Raw genomic sequence first — 17,892 nt, forward strand, 5'->3', positions numbered from 1 at the left:
TGCCAAAAATCTGTAAATAGCAAAAGGCACAACTGTAGGTTGAGATTATTATATATATCAAGTTTGGTCTAAAAATATTGAATGGTTTCTGACTTATGCTTCGGACACAAAATGGAGATAAAAATGCCCAAAATTTGTAAATAGCAAAAGGCAGCTCTCTGGGTCCAGCTCACATATGTGCCAAGTTTTAGAGAAAGCTTTCAAGTTGTGCTCTGGAATCCAAGCCCATCCCTCCCTTTTGAGACTATGTTCGAATTGTTTCAATGGAAACTGAGAAAATAATAAATCATAAAACCTGTAAATAGCAAAATGCACCACTTTAGGTTCTTACTGATATATCTACGAAGTTTTGTATAAAAATATTGATTGGTTTTTTAGTTATGCTCCAGAGCTCTAAGGGTGTTTAGACCTGAAAGTGCATGAAGTCATTTGGTAGGATGTTATTATGTACATAAATTCCATCACCTCTGATGAACGGAGTATCACTAAAGTTAACACAAGCCAAACCATTTTGAAAAAGGACACGAATTTTGACAGGATGGCATGCATAAACACAAGAAATATTTTCCCCTCCATCCCTTTTGATAAAATGGAGAAAGTAACAACTGATGTGGATCAAATGTGTATGTGCAGTAGATGGGTATGTTCAGGAGAGATTCTTATCTTAACAGAAACAGAGAATTTCCACCATATCATGAAAGGAGAGGGAAGAAATCACTATGAGTCAGGATAAGAAGAAAATATATAAATAAATACTTGATTATCGAAATCACTTGCTCTGGCAACATAATGTTTTGTGATAGTAACTTGGTTGTCTCTATGCTTGCACACAGGGTTTGATGTTAAGCAGTAATGTCAAAGGATTCTGCCACAAATGTTAATGATTAAGATTCCCCAGACCTAAATATCATCTGCTGCATGCATTAAGAAATACATGTTACACATGGATCCTGCATCTCTCTTAAAAAACAACATTGTTCTGGTGAATGAAAACACAGATTTATTCTGATATTACACTGATAGATCACAGTGAAAGGTATATTTTGGATATTATTTTATATTGTCTCCAAAAAGTAAATTATCATTTAACTTTCCTCATGTATAGACAGTCTTGTCTGATGTATGGCATACAAATTAGCACATGTATATTTAGCTGAAATACAATATTTACCAAAATTTGATGTTCACACACAATATCTCATTGTCTTCAATATCAAGAAGGTATGAATGACTGTAAGGAGGAAAGGAATGCAACATATAATGATAAGCAGGTTACGAAAGGTGTTAAGACGAGTGCATCTGATAGAATATCACAAAATTCATTCTGATTTAATTTGTTCAGAAAGTATCTATACTAACCATCAAAAGTTTAGACTCATTAGTGTAAATGTTGCCAGTTACTTCAGTCAACTACTCTAAACTACATTTTGCAAATTAGTCAAATCTGTTTAAAGGTGCTGTTTACACAAGAACTGATGTATTATAAAACAAATTCAAAACATTGGAAACATTACCGGCATGAGTTCAATCCATGATAAAAATGGTGAAAATTGGTGAATTCTTAACAAAAGTTCACACCATAACATTGCTGTTCACATGCACGATATATGTTTTTCAGCAATCTGATGCATGATCCTTGTGCAGTTAGTCTAGAAATTCATCTTCAATGCAACCAAACATATATTTATACATAACATATAGTGAGTGCTAAAAGTATGTCCAAACTTTTGATGGGTAGTATTTTAGTGACGGATTTATAATCCATCACATCTGCAAATTAAAATTTCTTGACTTCATGAGGATTTTATGGTTTCAAAATCCATCCAATCTCCACCAAAAAGTGAGCATTTTGGGGGGCTCTACTCCTGCCTTTGTGCCAGGATCACAGTGTTTTGTGAACCGTTTCTTTGCCTTTCAAACTCATCCATGTCAATAAGTCTTGACATGCGTTGGGTGCCCTCTGTTTGCAGCAGCAGACCCCGCACTTGTAATTCATCAACATAGTCTTTCATTAGGTGTGCGATCTGAGATGCCTGAAAATTGGGCAAAATAATGATATTACTATAAACTGCAACAAGCGTTATCAGTGACAACAGACTCATGAATTGTAAAACTGATCATAATCAACAATGACAATATTTCCCTCTGAAACTAGTTTCTGATTCCACAGGTTGTCTTGAATTATATCTTTAAAGTATATCTATGTATCTATCTATGTATCTATCTATGTATCTATCTATGTATCAATCATGGTGGCGCTGTGCCGTGTTGACACCCATTCGAAGAGCTCTGCAATGTATTCCTGAGTTTAATTGTTAAATTGAGTTTATATTTCTGAAGTCGTGAAGATTTAGAAGTGTTGTATTCATCACAATGAAGAAAGCGATGAATGCTGGGTTTCCGGTACCATTAACAGGGACGATCCTATTCCATCATCTCTACTGTGCGACCGCTACAAGTCCGTTGAATGTTATTCAAGTTGGTGGACATCTCTCTCTACAGTATGGATGCGATCAGCACATGCTTTTCAGACTTTTCTCATCGGATTACAGTAAGCCACTTGATTAACCAAAGGAACGAACCAATCAATGAACATCAATCAACTCAATGCCCTTTCGCGTCATTCACCAAAAATGATTCTTAAGGACTTCAACGGCTGTGTGTTAGACAAAGTACTGCCTCATTATCACCAATATATATGTCACTTGTGTGACACAAAATGTAAAACCCTAGATCTGTGCTATGGTACCATGAAAGCCTATAAATCATATGTGAAGCTGCTACTTGGTCAGTCAGATCATAACATTATCTTGTTCCCCTGTATAGACAGTCAAATGACAAAAAACAACAGTAAAATCTGTAAAAATGCGGACAAAAGACTCTATTAATCAACTGAAAGGTTGCTTTGACTGTACAGTGTGGGATACCGCAAATCACTACTGACTGATAGGGATGAGCTGAGCTTTAACAGATTGTATCAAGGTCATCATTGATGATATTGTCCCTTCAAGTGGCTAAAACAGGCTGAGAGGCTTTTCACCAACAACAAACCTTGGATTAGCATTGAACTGAAAGGACTTCTCAATGGTAAGCAGCATGCTTTTTGTGCAGGAGACAGAACTCAAATGAAAGAAAGTCAATGGGATATCAAACGTTACTAAAAAATGTAAACCTGATTACAAAAACAAAGTAGAAACTGGACTTCAAAGCAATGACTTGCAAGAAGCATGGAATGTAAATTAAAACCATGACTGGCAATAACAGTAAATGTAAAGTTCCAAACTCTCAAATGATGTCTTATTTGCCAGAAATCTCAATCAATTCTACTCAAGATTTCATGCATACAACTTCTCTGAGATCTGTATTCATCAAGAAAATTCAAAAACTTTTGAAAGAATCCAGCCACATTTGATGAAACGAAAAATTATTCACAATGGAAGTAAATAGTAACATCATCAAGTGGGTTGAAGCAGAGGCCATATAATAGAGGGATGGCCCTCAAGCCAATGCGCAAAACCATCAGCGCTGTGGCATGTACTGCACAGCCTATCCAGAAGCTGACTGAAACGTGTGTTCACTTCAGTCATAGATTTCGCGTATTTTCAAAGATAAGATTTAATTTTCCTCATTTATTTTCATGTACATACATATATTTGCTACAGTGCATCTGAGGTTTATTTGGGGCATGTACACGTTTTTGTATTTGATGAATGCTGTCATGTGTGACCTTTGTTCTGTGAGGACAATGGCGGCGACGCAAAATCGGCGAAAGTCCTAATTTTGATTTTCAATAACGGCTACTAATTCTCAATACCAATCCTTAGTTATCAGGATGTAATATAAGCAGATTAGCTAGTTTGGTGTAGTGGTATTTATAAGTCTGTGGAGGTCTCATAATTCCTATTTTGACTCATGCAATACGACGAAATATGAACATTTTTTGAAATATTTACTTGATTTCTGCACGCTTTCACAATAACCACTTACTACAAGCATTTTTAAAATAAGTTTGGGAACATTCACGTCGATTTCCTCTTTTGCTGGTACCAAATTTATATGGTTAGTCGGTATTTTATTTTTTTATGGCTTTTTTACGTAAACCCACATTTGCATCATGTACTGCTCATTTCACTTACCATGTAGCAAATGACACAACCTTCATTTTGTGTGTTAATATGACACAAACATCCATTTAATTCATTCTCATGCACATATATGGGTTGACAATAATTGTACATATTTTCATTTTTCTTCATTGTGATGAATATGGTTTCAGCAAATGTCCTTATTTATCATGAATTAACATATTTCTTGTAGATGCCCAGGAAAAAGAAGTTTCAATGAACGGTGCTTGATGATTTGTAAGGTAAGTAATAATGGAAACATGTTCAAAATGATGTCTCTGTTAACTAAAGGTGCACACCAACGAAATCATTTTACTGTATGAAAAATTGGTAATAAAAAGTTGACAATTTGTAGTTTGTAATTTGTAGAATATTATCTACAAATTTATTTATTGCATTTAGCAATACATATACATACATACACATTTATTTTTTTTTTTTTATAAAATAAATAACATAACATCAGAATCACACCTGCGCAGTTCCTGTCAGTTGCAATTCCGGTATATTCGGAAAGGTATGTGATAATAAATTCTTCATGGTAACTAACAAGACAAAATTAGAGTTATGAACCCTATGAAAATGATTCATTTCATCGGGTGGTGTGCTTGGGGGGCGGGGATGCCCCACGACCTTTATGTCATGACAGGTTCCACTTCTCAAGTCATTGTTTCATTCTCTCTCAATCTGCTGTGAAAGAAACAGTTAAATGGTCACAAAATCAGCTGTCCGCGGTTGCTATATGTACTGTTGTACATTGACGTGTGTGAAAATTGTCCTCGTGGGTTTAGTAGTTCAGAGTAGCTTCACTTTGCAAAAAATTACCAGAATGTGCATATGTCCCCGGTATGGCTCCAAAAACATTATCACTGTCAGCCCAAAATGGCATTCAAATAACATTCCTGTAATGTTCGTGGATAATGTTAAATCGTGTTTCGTAAGGACTATCAATTCACAAAATTATGCGAATTAATATGAAATTAAAATCACAGCGTAATAGAGTCATTTAGTGAACCACCAACCAGTGGAAACGGATACTTAAAAGAAATCTAGAGATATTGTGATGATACGTTCAGCGAATATCTGGGATATTGACAACATTACTGTTACATGACTGACCTAAAATGGCTCAGATTTTGCAAACGATACACATTTTCAGCGATGTTGTCAGCTGACGTGCATATGAGAGACAAAATAAAGATTATGATTATTGCAATCAGTTTACTGGGGCTGTTCATGTAATCTTTGACTGTCAATCGCAGCTGGTGAAATCCAGCAAAAGAATCAACTCTGGTTCGGATATTACACAATATTGTTTACGTGGATACCAGAGTGCTCATTTGTGAATGTCTGCGCATCTGTTGCGCATGTGTACCGGTAACTGGAAGTTAGCAGCAGGGTGTTTAGTGCTGATGTTTAATGATAAACTGTTGGAGAGGGCAGTCAGTCTATTACATGGTCTCTGGTAAAGGCCTTCACATTTAATTGACCTCAATGTGTTTGGGTCAATTCAAAGCTTTCAGATGTTAATCTTGTGAGTACTGGTTCTACTCAAGACTATGTCCTGTCCCCCGTCCTCTTCACACTTTATACAAATGACCGTAGAATAGAATAGTATAGAATTCTCTTTTAAGGGATTAAAGGATGTGAGAAGGACACTGTTGTTAGTAAGTTTTGAAACATAATCATTCTGGTGAAAACGAAAATCTGCCAGTGGCATTCGTTTGTATATGTTAGCTTTAAAGTACAAGAGGTACAGGGTGGCTTCCTCACCAGGTAAATTGAATCTCTTTGTGTCTCCTAGATAACCACGTGTTACATTGGAGCTTACCATTGTTTATAAAACTGTTAGAAAACAGTTTCCAATTGTTTTTCTGATAATGTCTCAAGCGTGAACTTCAAACTAATAAAATTGATGTGCTCGGATTAGAAAATCTTGGTTAGAGATATAGTGTCTTCCACTATCGTGACACCTTGCAGACTGGTGCGTGAATCACCTCTCACCCACATGTAAATTGAGCAAACGCGGCCCTGGTGTTTTTTAGCCCACCAAAGTGTAATTCCTTTCATGATCTCAATATCACTCTGCGATGGGTCACCTAGGTAGACCTGAATGATCAGCGTGGAATTATCCGAGAGGTTTTCCAGGTTGGCGACCACACCATCAAATTCAGTAACCAACTCTAATACCGTGTTCTCTCCAGGTTTACATGAAAGCACGTGGGTCATTCTACTCGAGACTGGTGTGATGGTTACACTGCATCTTTGTGATGGGACGTAAGCCATGAGCAGGATTCCGTTGTTTACGACTTTGTTTAGGTAGTGGTCTTTGTTTTCCATGAAAACATATGGGGAAATTAGTGTTACGTTGAGAAGCCAGATTTGAGTTGGTAACATCATCCACCTGTTATGGTAACATCATCCACCTGTTGTCGTCAGTGAGTATTAGACAGTACGGTTTGTTTGTTGGTCTGTCAAACTCTTCTAAATCGAGCAATTTCCCACAGAACGATGAGTATATTTTCCATTCATCCGCATTGTTGCGAACTATATTGTATCATGTGTTGCTGTCAAATCCTGATGTATCCAGGTTAAAGTATTACAAGATTCACCGGCGGCAGGGACTTCAACGCGTCTCTACATGTTGTTTACAAGCTTAAAAGCGTATATTTTACCATCTTTTCCTGTGTCATCAAACCCACTAGTATCACCTTGGTCTGATAAACTTGTATTAATACATCTTATTATTCGCATACCTGGTCCTTGATTACTAGCCATTACTGTACATGCAGTGTTAAGCTTAGGTAACCTATGTCTATAGGAATATTATGTGTATCTAAAATTGATATTTTTAATTCAGAAATGTTACCATTTATCAATTTTTTACACTGACGCGATGAAAATGATTCTGTGCGGCCTTCATTGTATTTTTCTGTTTTAACTGGGACAGCCCTCAACAACATGGAAGGATGGTCATTTTGTATATTATCCGTTATGCTAAGCTGATCGAGATGAATGCATAGCTCATAGCATGGAATTAGATCTGGCACAGTACCACAAGTCACGGATTCATAAGGTAATATGTCATTAGTTGGAAAATATCCTAGTAAATCAGAAAACTCATCACTGAAACTCAGTGTGTTTTTCCCACTGTGTAATGTCACTCTCCCATTTGAGTCATTTATTTCAAGTCTAGCTCCTATGGGTTTGAAAACTTCATCGTTGAGAGAACGCACACTATAGTAACCACCAGTTATTTTGTTCTGCACTCTATTGATGAACAACTCATGACTTAGGCGGTTGACGTTTATCCATCGTGGGTAGTAGGTGATATTGCATAGTGCTATTTCGTGTTGGCTAGATGTGTTATCAATGGAGTGTTGAATGGTCTCACCATTTGTTATATCCAGAAGCGTAATGTACATATTTTAATATAAATTATATATAATAATAATATATATAAACCTGAAGTACGTTACCCCAAAAACAACAACATAAATGCCTCCAACTTCACACACATGAAAATCTTTGTTGATGCGAATGGTTCGTATTTCAGAGCCTGATTCATGGATGTGCTAGAAAATTATGGGTTTTCTGTAAAGAATCTGAAAACGGTACATGCATGGTTTAACAACAAGATGCAATTCTGGCAGAATTAATTCAATTTCGCTGTGTGGTACGCGACAACTGGATGCGGTTTGACGTTGACAGACACTAGACGGGATGAACTGAGTAAATCTGTGTTTATGTTTCATGTGTACCACCATGTCAGACGCATTCTCAAAGAAATAAGCGCACCAATACCTCAGGATAAGATGTGGAATGCAATAAACAATCCATATGAATGAGTTTGTAATGAATTCAGTGTTGATCCAAAGACGGACTGGTGTTTACCTGGGTCAAATCATGGATTAGGAATTCCTATCGTTCACAATCAGTCTCTGGTGGAAGCCAGCTACAATGTGGTTAAAAAATGGGGTTAGTATCACTATTTTAAAACAAACGAGTGGGACGACCGTTACTTGGCTTTTGACGACAGCAAGGATTACAGCATTTGGTGGTCTAAACAAGGGCCAGGTGATGACTGGAAAAATTTATGCTAGATACATCGAAAGGATTCACTCACGCTGGTATTATCTCTTTAGAATGATTAGAACGTATGTGAGGGCTATTCTTGGCGCTCCCTCACAGATGCGCTCCTGCATCATAGGTAGTGGAACCGCTTATGATGTGCAGGAACAGTTTGTGGTTAATATTGAGGACGTGATAGCATCGCCGGTAGATCTGCCTTGTGCTATAAAACGATATCAGGACACGTTACCATATGCCAGGTCAAAAGTCGACTACGTGTTCGGTATGGGATTGTACATGGCTCCGAGCGACATGCATCTGCGAGTCAATAAAATAATGGGCTACAACAATGAAATTATCATCGCCACAGCAAACCAAAAATTGGGTGTTAATGATGATGTAAATGTCTCCCACGTACCACCACCACCCACATGGGGTGTGGGCGGAACCCCCACTGTGGTGCCAGCACCAGAGTCAAGGGTTAAACCAGGTGGGGGGTGGGGTCTCCCCCTACTCACCGTGCAGGCGTCCAATCAGCAGCTTATCAATCATAAAACAGCGTTAGTTGTTGGATTGGTTGCTGTTGGCTTTGGCCAAAATCTCCCAGCCGCAACGTAACCAGCCAATGTGGTTTCCTCATTCAGCATTCTATCGATTGTTTCCCGAATATGGTTGATCTGGGATCGAAGCTGTTTATGATTCGAGGAAGCGGATTCCAATCGTGCACGTCTCTTGTCTTCTAAATTACTACTTCGTTCCGTGATATGGCGCTTTATATCCTCGTCTTCCGTTTCGCTTAGTTTGGTTTTTTCACGAGCTATGTGCTCGTTGAGTTCGTTTAGTTTTCCCATGTTGTTCACAATTTCTCCACGTACGTGTTTCAAGGCTTCGTCTAGGCCGTACAGTTCCATCATTGGAAATTTAAACCCCAGCAACGGTTTGTCCCTGTAATTACTCAACAGTTTTTTGATGCTATCCGATGCTTCTCTAGAATGCTGTGTAATGTCGCCACTGGAGGTGTGGAGACCTCTGCACAGTTCAGATCGTGTGGTTTGCAGATCTTGAATGACCTTCAGTGGGGCTTGCCCCATCTTAGGTTTTGCACCACCATAATCATGTATGTTTAGTTTTTCACAGATAAAATCAGACCCATGGCGAATGGCTGGAGTTGACAAGGCAAGTGGTTTTCTAGTGTACATTTTTCTAGTGTACTTTTTAAAGATAACCTCCAGGTTATCCTCAAGACGTAGAATACCGAAGTCATCTATAAAAAAGAATAGTCTCGGCCCTGAAGTTAGACGTAGTTTTTAACATTTTTTAATCCATCGTAATAATCGTTTACTGCTGATTTGAAAGTTCAATGCTAATAGGTGAACTAGTAAGCAAAGTATCTTTATTGTCATCAACATCAGGAGGAGCAGTAGCTCCAAAATCATCCATTTCAATATCGATCATAGTTTTGAAATTACGTTGTATTAATATTTAATATATATTTAATATTAAGCCGTGCGCCAGTTGGTTACTATTATGAACATCCCCAGCAAGACAGACCGGAAGTACTGTTGGTTAAAATTCCCAACTTGGGTGAGAACGAGGTCATAGTGCCTCGGACGGCATGATTGGATGTTGGATTTGGAAAACGACAAACATGAGCTCGTGAATAATGTGGGAAAATTCAACTCGGATTTGAAAGATTTGAGGGAGCATGCGCATTGGTTGGCATTATTTCACTACAAGGACAGGGATTCGTTCCAGGAGTGTTTGAGAGAGAATGATGTCATGAGTAAATCAGAGCGGAACGGGTAAAGAAACAGCTCACTGAAACTAAGCATGCCAAGCTCATGTTGAAAACCGACCCAACCTATGGATTACCAAGTAATAGTTTAGTAATGGCCTTTGTTTTTAAAGGGGCACTGATGCGGAGCGAATAATGTTTCTCGCCAACGGTCTAACTATGAAACCAAAATGCAAATTGGTCAGCGCCTGCTCCCTCGACCGTGACGGACACAGGGGCTGGGCTCCGGTCCACCTTATCAGAACTTCTTCACCTAAACAGTCAGGAGGCCGGACGCCCATTATATGCCACTATTTTAAAAAATCCATGGTATTCCCATACAAAATATCCCAGCAGTGTAGTTTTTTTCGGATGGTATAGTGACTGATCCAATTTGATCCTATTTCTGTGTTTTTTACCTCATTATTAAATCATTTTATGTGAAAATATGATGTCTACGGGCATTAGTTTCAGTCCGAAAGATTGCAAAGCTTTATATTCAGATAGTTGTGAGTGTTGACCCAGCTGTGATAGCAAAAATCATGCGTAAATTTTGGTAGCTATGGTAGCTACCCTGGTTTAGTATCTATGATAATAAAAACACACAGCTGATTTACTTGAATTCGTAAACTAAAAACAATGACTTTGCTATTGGTAGAGAAATCTGAAAATTGTCTTGCGTAAAAAAGACCTGATTACACCTATTTACCAAAGTACACAGCAAATTCCTGTATGTATTTCTTATGTAACGAAGTTCTGTTTGTATCCTCAAAAACATCTTCAGCCCATAAGTGTTTTCAGGCTGCAAGCGACACAGAGATTACATCTTCCTTGCTGTAACTCGCGTTTGATGGTGTAAACCTACACGTTATTTGTCATCATTCTCTTGGTGGTCAGTTAATGAATTTATAACAGGTATAATTAGTGGTAACACCACTCAGGTTACTCAACAAAGGTTCTCATTTGGCATTTCTCCTGTCTGGAGTAAATACTTAACATTATAAATTAAGGTCTGTAGTAGCAAATGTATTGTATGTTATGTAATATGTGCATGTAAGTGATGCAAGAGGGTTTATCAGCTCAGTTACAAAAACAAACATCGATCAAAGGATTAACCGATAACACACTGATTGATTGATTACTTTTATCTTCTACAGCGGATTTGTCAAAAGGCAGTGTGTGTAGATGTACTAATCTATACTGACTACACCCTGTCATAAGTGAGAGTGTAAAAACAACATCCTCCCTTCAAAGAATTAACCACCATTGTGTTGATTGATTGCTCATTATTGGTTAACTAAATTACTTAGAATGACATCATACAATAAGTTGCCAGGTGTGCTATCTTGGGTGACCAATGAGAGGTTATCAGGTTTTCACCAGTGTGAAAGAGGTGAAACGACATGTTACTTTTTCGCAAATTAGACTGTTGTAAGAAACACGACAGGGTTATTTACCAGCTTGGAATATCGTCTTTTTATGTGGATATTGATGGATGCATTCCTGAACAAGGTAGTAGCCTGACACTGTTGCTATAACATTAGTCTGTTTCACATTCATTATTTGCTTTTGTTTTAATTTATTTGTTGTAGCATTCAGCAGAATCTATATGACAGAAAACACACACATGATCGCGTATGTGCGTGAAACAGGATCCACATTGGCAGTCTATACAATGTTTAAATGTTACAGTCATGTTAGAAATTTTGTAAGTATAAGCAGACTGTGTGTTCTTTTATTAATTTCCAAAATCATACAAATATGCCAATAAACTAATTAGAGTTATGGTACAAAATATAGGGACGTACATTGGCGTCGTTATTTTTTCATCCTAATAGTTTTTTCTACTATTTCTACCACTGGCAGATGATTAACCTTTAAAGTGTTTCATTTGTTTTCATAATACATTTGTAATGAAGTAAAAATGACTTGTTCTTAGTTGATCTGTCAATAATTAAAATATAAATTGCACATACGGACTGCGCAGCAGAGGCCACGAACCAGTCACGAATTCTGGGATATCATCCTGGTACTCACGGGAGAAAAACAATAACAAAACTTTAAACCAGTCCACAGCAATTCCTCCGCATCAGAGCCCCTTTAATAATATTTTAGTAAGGTTTTATTAATGGTTTAGTAAATTTTAGTAATGGCCTGCGACCAGCCTTTATTTTTAATAAAGGTTTAATAAGTTTTAGTAAAATGCCAGTTTTTGAAGTTCTAGTCGGGTGTAACCTAACCTTTATCTCTCTCTGTTAAGTGTATGTTGGATATTATTTTTTAAAAATAGAAACTAGAGTACTATATTATAAAAAGGAGTGTGATGAATTATTAGAACAGATGTTCCAGAGGAACAAAAGGACAACAAGCAGCGAGACAGACTGATAACGCTAGTCGTGAGTGGTAAGGGAAAACAATATTTAGGAGAAAACATCACTGCTGATAAAATTCAGAAAATGTCAGACAATGAAATAAATAAATTATGTGCTAGGTATGAGGCACAACTCGGGGCCGAGATGACAAAAGTTATAGGTTCTACTATAACTCAGATTTACACTGGCATAGCATCGCACTTTTTACCAATCCTACCGGAACATCAACTATATTTGTGGGAGGACTTAAGAGAATCGATAATGCCTTCAGCTATAATATTACACAAGATGGATGATGCCCAGGAAGAGATAACCAAGGTGGGGATGCCCCACACCCCAGTGGGGAGTCCTGTGGACAGCCCTTTGGTGAACAGTCCAGTGGGGAGTTGTGCGGACAGCAGACAGGAGCCAGTGATGCAAGTCACCAAGAAGAAGAACCAAAAAATAGTTGAAGCTGGTAGAAAAAATGCCATAGCAAGGCACAAAAAAAATAATTACATGTGGGTGGGTGGTGTAGTAATCACTGCTGCTGTTTCATTATATATGTGCCAAAGTCAAACAAGACCTGCCTGTCAGGCAATTTCAACACCCCAATCGGCTGTATGCAGGACCACCTAGAAATCGACCCTCATATTATGTTATAATTAAAATTATATATAGGGTGAGAAAGATCGTGAGTTGGTCCTCATGGCACTTGGCTTAGCAGCGACAGTGTTAATTGTTAAACAATTAGACTAATTACATATATCATTATACCTCAAAAATGAGAACAGCTCCACATATTTGTCAGTGGGTACTTATGGGGAAAACTGTAATTTGTGGTAAAAAAAATGCATCGACGGTTGTTGTTGTTTTCACCATACAGGCTATACTAAGTACACGTGCTTGGTGTGTGGTATATAGGGGTGAAAGGTCATTACCAATTATGTAAAGCCCACGGCATGGATAAGAAACGATTTCAGCTTATTTACGAGAAGAAAAAAGACTACATCTGCGAAGTTATATGCTTGTTAAAGATCAAGGTATGATTTGTAATTCCTCTACGTGGCCCATTTTCCAAGTAGGCTCCCCTTCTTTTATATCCACTCGATCAATATAGTACGTTTTCATAGACCAGGTAGGATCTGTAGCATGTTTAAGGGTGTTTCTCTCATATTCACCATTTTGATATACATATCTAACGAGTGCGCGATCTGGATTTTTTTTCTTTTTTTACGACAGGGTGCTGCTGCCTCTTATACAACAGATTTCATACGGATTTCATCGACTGGTCTCATGGGGGTCTTGTGGGCAGCCGACTGCAAGTCATCCCCCACACCCCCGAGTAGTCTAGTTACTTTGTGATTCATAAAGTCAACCACCCGAGGAAGTCGTACCACCCATTCAGTGTTTGGGGGAATTTTGCCCCACTCCTCTAAATCACATGAATATTGGTGTGCAAACAAATGTTCGGCTATGATCTCTCCACTACGGCTTTACTTCGATGTTCTCCTGCCATGCCACGCCAAGCCTTACCTGGACATTGTGTTTAGCAAACAGTTGTGACACGTCACCCATGAATTCCCTGCCTGGATCAACTTGCAACTCAGAGGGTCACGTCAGCGAACTGCGTTTGCATATATGCTCGAATCTACTTGCGTCGTATCCTTCGCAGTCAAGGGTTTGGCTTTCTTGTAGCAGTTGGCTACATCTACAACTGTCAGGGCGTACTTGTAGGTTTGGAAGAAACAACAGGTCGGCCTGGTGAACTTGATTAGGCATATGAATACTGAATTTTCTCCTGGGCATATATTTTGGTGCCGGCAAGTATACTTGACATAAAGATTGTTTTTGTAACCCGGCTTCAGCTAATTTTTTAATAGCGTCAACCCCTTTCCAATATCCTTGCGGGTTGTAGTAAATTTTCTCTATTATATTTCTTTTACTTAAATATTTAGTGGGGGGTCCTGCGGACAGCCGACTGCAAGTCACCCCCATCAAGGAGTGACTGCAAGTGTAGCAGGGCGTGGAGTCATCCCACAGATGACATCCTTACCTTGTCAGCTTGCTGACGGGGTTAACCTCTTTGGTCATGTGGACAAGGCGTCCGACTTCGGATCTGAAGGTCCGTCGTTCGAATCCCAGCACGGGACTCGGAAATTTTGTGGCCGCTACACAAGCATAGGTATTGACACCATCCGAGGCTATCCATCGTTTTGTATCCATCAGTGATAGAGACGTCTTATTCAAAGTCAACCCATATATCTTGTGCCCGTCACTACAAAGTATGTTCATCTAGTGTTTGAATGTTTTCTTCTCAAATAGGGCTTGTTTTCATAGGGTATGATTGATATGTTGTTTCACCACGTTCTTTTTCACACCCTTAGCCTTTCTTATTTCGGTGTCGTCTGCTTTCTTGATAGAATACATCTTAGGTCTCAACCCAATGTATTCGGTGACCGGTGTGCCTGCACACTCATCCTTCATCTTACCTTACACCTTTTTGTTGACTTGGCTGTGCAAGGGGTGGTCTCTCAGGTAATCACTGGTATCGTACACGTGTATATTGTTTTTCATATCCTCGTACACATCCTCTGTTTGAATCTCCATCAACAAGGAATCCGTATCCGTGTACAATACCTCACAGGTGGGGGCACCCCTATCCGGATACTGCTTCCTGAGCTTGTTATGGTAGAAGTCATACATCAGGTGTTTGGAAAGGTCTAGCATGTTCATACCCACATAGACCGGTCGATTAATTTTAATGTGACTCCTTTTCATATGTATCGCTGCCAAGTCATCATCAAATATAGTACTTCTATTGTACGCCAGACTCGCTACCAGTTTCCTGACCTTATCTTCCTCACTCGACCGGACTAGCTTCACGTTAACACGTTTTTTTGTAAATCCTCCATCGTTTTGCCGAATACAGAGTTGTTCATTAGTTTGTATAGGTTTTTCTCAAAATCGTTGGTGGCCAGCTTTCTCAGATCAGTGTTTATTCTAATGTTGGGTTCCATCCAGCATTCTATGTACTTCAGTCAGTTTCATACCCACAGATAGATACGCTATACAAGCAGTCAGTGGGAGGCAACTGTGTCTGATTAAACGTAGACCAGTCATCCCTATATTCATATGGATAAATACCCGTACATAGCAGCAAAGCTCTAGTTTTCTCTTCTGTGTACCGATTAGTAATAGCCAAATCATCTGGCTTATTAGCCTTTACCAAACTGTCCAGAGACGACAACAGAAACTGAACACTATCTATGAATCCCATTTAGCAAAAAGGACATATATCTCTCCATATTGTTTAGGATACAGGAGATGTTGCCTTCTGCCTTTGAAATAGCTTGCATAATCAAGTGTGAATCATATCCGCATAGATTGTGAAACACCACTGGGATATGAATAAGCTTAGGATTTATCCTCAACTTCAAATTACACTTATTGTGAGCTGCACCTCTGTATTTGCCGGTAATGTGACAGTGGTCTCTAACTGAATCATCATTCAGAGGTTTATGGCACACGTGACAATGCATGCATTTTTTGTGGACTTTCCGATCTGCTTGGGTCATACACATTGGTGTTTTGTCATATAATTTTTTTCCTGATCACTTTCTCTTCACGTTGAAAAGCCTTCAGAAATTTCCCAGTTGTGTCTGGGCCTCTATAAATAACTGGAGTGTTAGTTTGGCCATCACAACGAACGACCACATACCCAAACCCACACACCTCATGTTCTTGATTTTTTTGCGTGAAACATTTTTTAGGGGATTGAGATACTGTATCAACTGATTTAATGATAGCTTCGAAGTCAGCGTAGATGATGTATGGTACTGGCATCTGATTTTTGTGGTTGATAAATTTCAAGATGTTATTGTTTTCTCCTGGCATATCTATCCGTAGCTGTAATCAGCTTTATCAGCAGACTTTATCGATCGTGTGAGGCCGCTAGTTCACATTTAAACTGAAGTCAGTATCTTAGATTGATATTGAGTGGGGGGTTTCCCCCACACCCCTGTTTAAACATAGTGGGGGGGGGTTTGCACCCACTATATGTGAATGGCTTTGCAGACGAAAACTAGTTGTATAATTAGTCTCAGATGTGGTGCACCTCTGGTTTTCCCTGCAAATTTGCAGGGGATCTGGAATGTGGTCCAAAACTGCTATTACTAATATTACTACCACTCTAGGGTCTGCCACACATAACTAGCAAGTCCAAAACATTTCCATGGTAACAGAAAATAATAAATCATGAAACCTGTAAATAGCAACAGGCACAACTATAGGTTCTGACAGATATATCTACCAAGTTTTGCAGAAAAATATTGAATGGTTTTTGAGTTCTGCACCTCTCCATTATACTATGACCAAAACGTTTCATGGAAAAACAAAAAAAATCAAATATGCCAAAAATTCTGTAAATAGCAAGAGGCACAAATACAAATTCAGATTATTATATCTATCAATTTTGGTCTAAAAATATTGAGCAGTTTTTTAATTATGCTCTTGAAACAAAATGATTACTTATGGACAGACGGACGGACGGACGGACAGACGAGGCATCGACTATATACTCCGCATTATACGCTGGGCGGTATAACAAAAGCTTTAAGCACTGAGCTGCTCCATCGCCCCTCATACCATCAGAGCTCTGGTTAGTGGATCTTCTGTAACACTCCACTGACCATTATCTGATTCCTCTCCTTCCCGTTGTGCATGAGGAGCTTGCAAAGGTATCACTAAGTTCTCCTGGTCTGTGTGCTCCATGTAAGGTTGGAAGTCATGTAATCATCTGTGTCTGAGTTATAGTTCCATAACTCTTGGATATTCTTCTGCTGAAGTGATAGTCAGTGACAGAACACTGGACCCAGACTATATCTCAGTGCATGATATTTTAGCCAGGCCTGAACCTTGTCTCTCAATTGGGAAAGGACAAACATCCTGTCTGCAAATGCCTTCGTTTGATTAACAATGGGCTTCAGAACTGCAGACGGGGTCTTCTCCATTACTTCCATAAGAAAGAGAAGTAACTCCACTGAAGGACTTACAGGTGAATGAAAAAGGCAGACTATATCTGACATCTTGATAAGCTCCAGAGATCTTTGCAGCAGGATTGGTCTGTTGATTCTTGTGCAACTATTTTGTGTCCCATCTAAATAACACATGCACATGTAATTGTAATGAAAATTTCGGCAAGAACATTTGCCTGAACATGGCTGTTCTGGTAGAAATCTGTTCCTGGAAGATATGTGCCGTTTCGGCCTAACACATCTGGGTACAAGGGCTCACTGAGCTTGAATGTGTCAGGGGCCCATGGGTAAATCTCGTGCAGTTCAAGAATTTCCATTGTCACCCTTACTTAAGCCCTGACGATTAAGATACATGTTTCTTGTTAATTAGTGCATTTTCGCAAACTGGGGTAACAGTTGGCTCATTGTGAATATGAGCAGAGTATTTTCTCATAGACTTGAATAAGACCGTTTCTAATGTGACAGAAGTTTGTGTACATGGGAGAGTTCTCACCAAGCGTGAGTGTAATTGACTTGTAATGGTTTGTTTGTTAAAC

General features: G+C 38.7%; 1 protein-coding gene across 1 annotated transcript in view; it reads right to left on the bottom strand.

The window, feature by feature from the left end:
- Window positions 1–983: 983 nt before the first annotated feature.
- Window positions 984–17,892, bottom strand: part of LOC137295441 (unconventional myosin heavy chain 6-like) — a 468,840-nt gene continuing 451,931 nt past the window's right edge. Inside the window, exon 42 of the mRNA XM_067826813.1 lies at window positions 984–2,033. Coding sequence (XP_067682914.1) covers window positions 1,860–2,033 — 174 coding nt within the window. The 3' untranslated portion in view covers window positions 984–1,859. The remainder of the gene's footprint in view (window positions 2,034–17,892) is intronic.

This window comes from Haliotis asinina, chromosome 8 (assembly GCF_037392515.1).
Source record: "Haliotis asinina isolate JCU_RB_2024 chromosome 8, JCU_Hal_asi_v2, whole genome shotgun sequence".
Lineage (NCBI taxonomy): Eukaryota > Metazoa > Mollusca > Gastropoda > Lepetellida > Haliotidae > Haliotis > Haliotis asinina.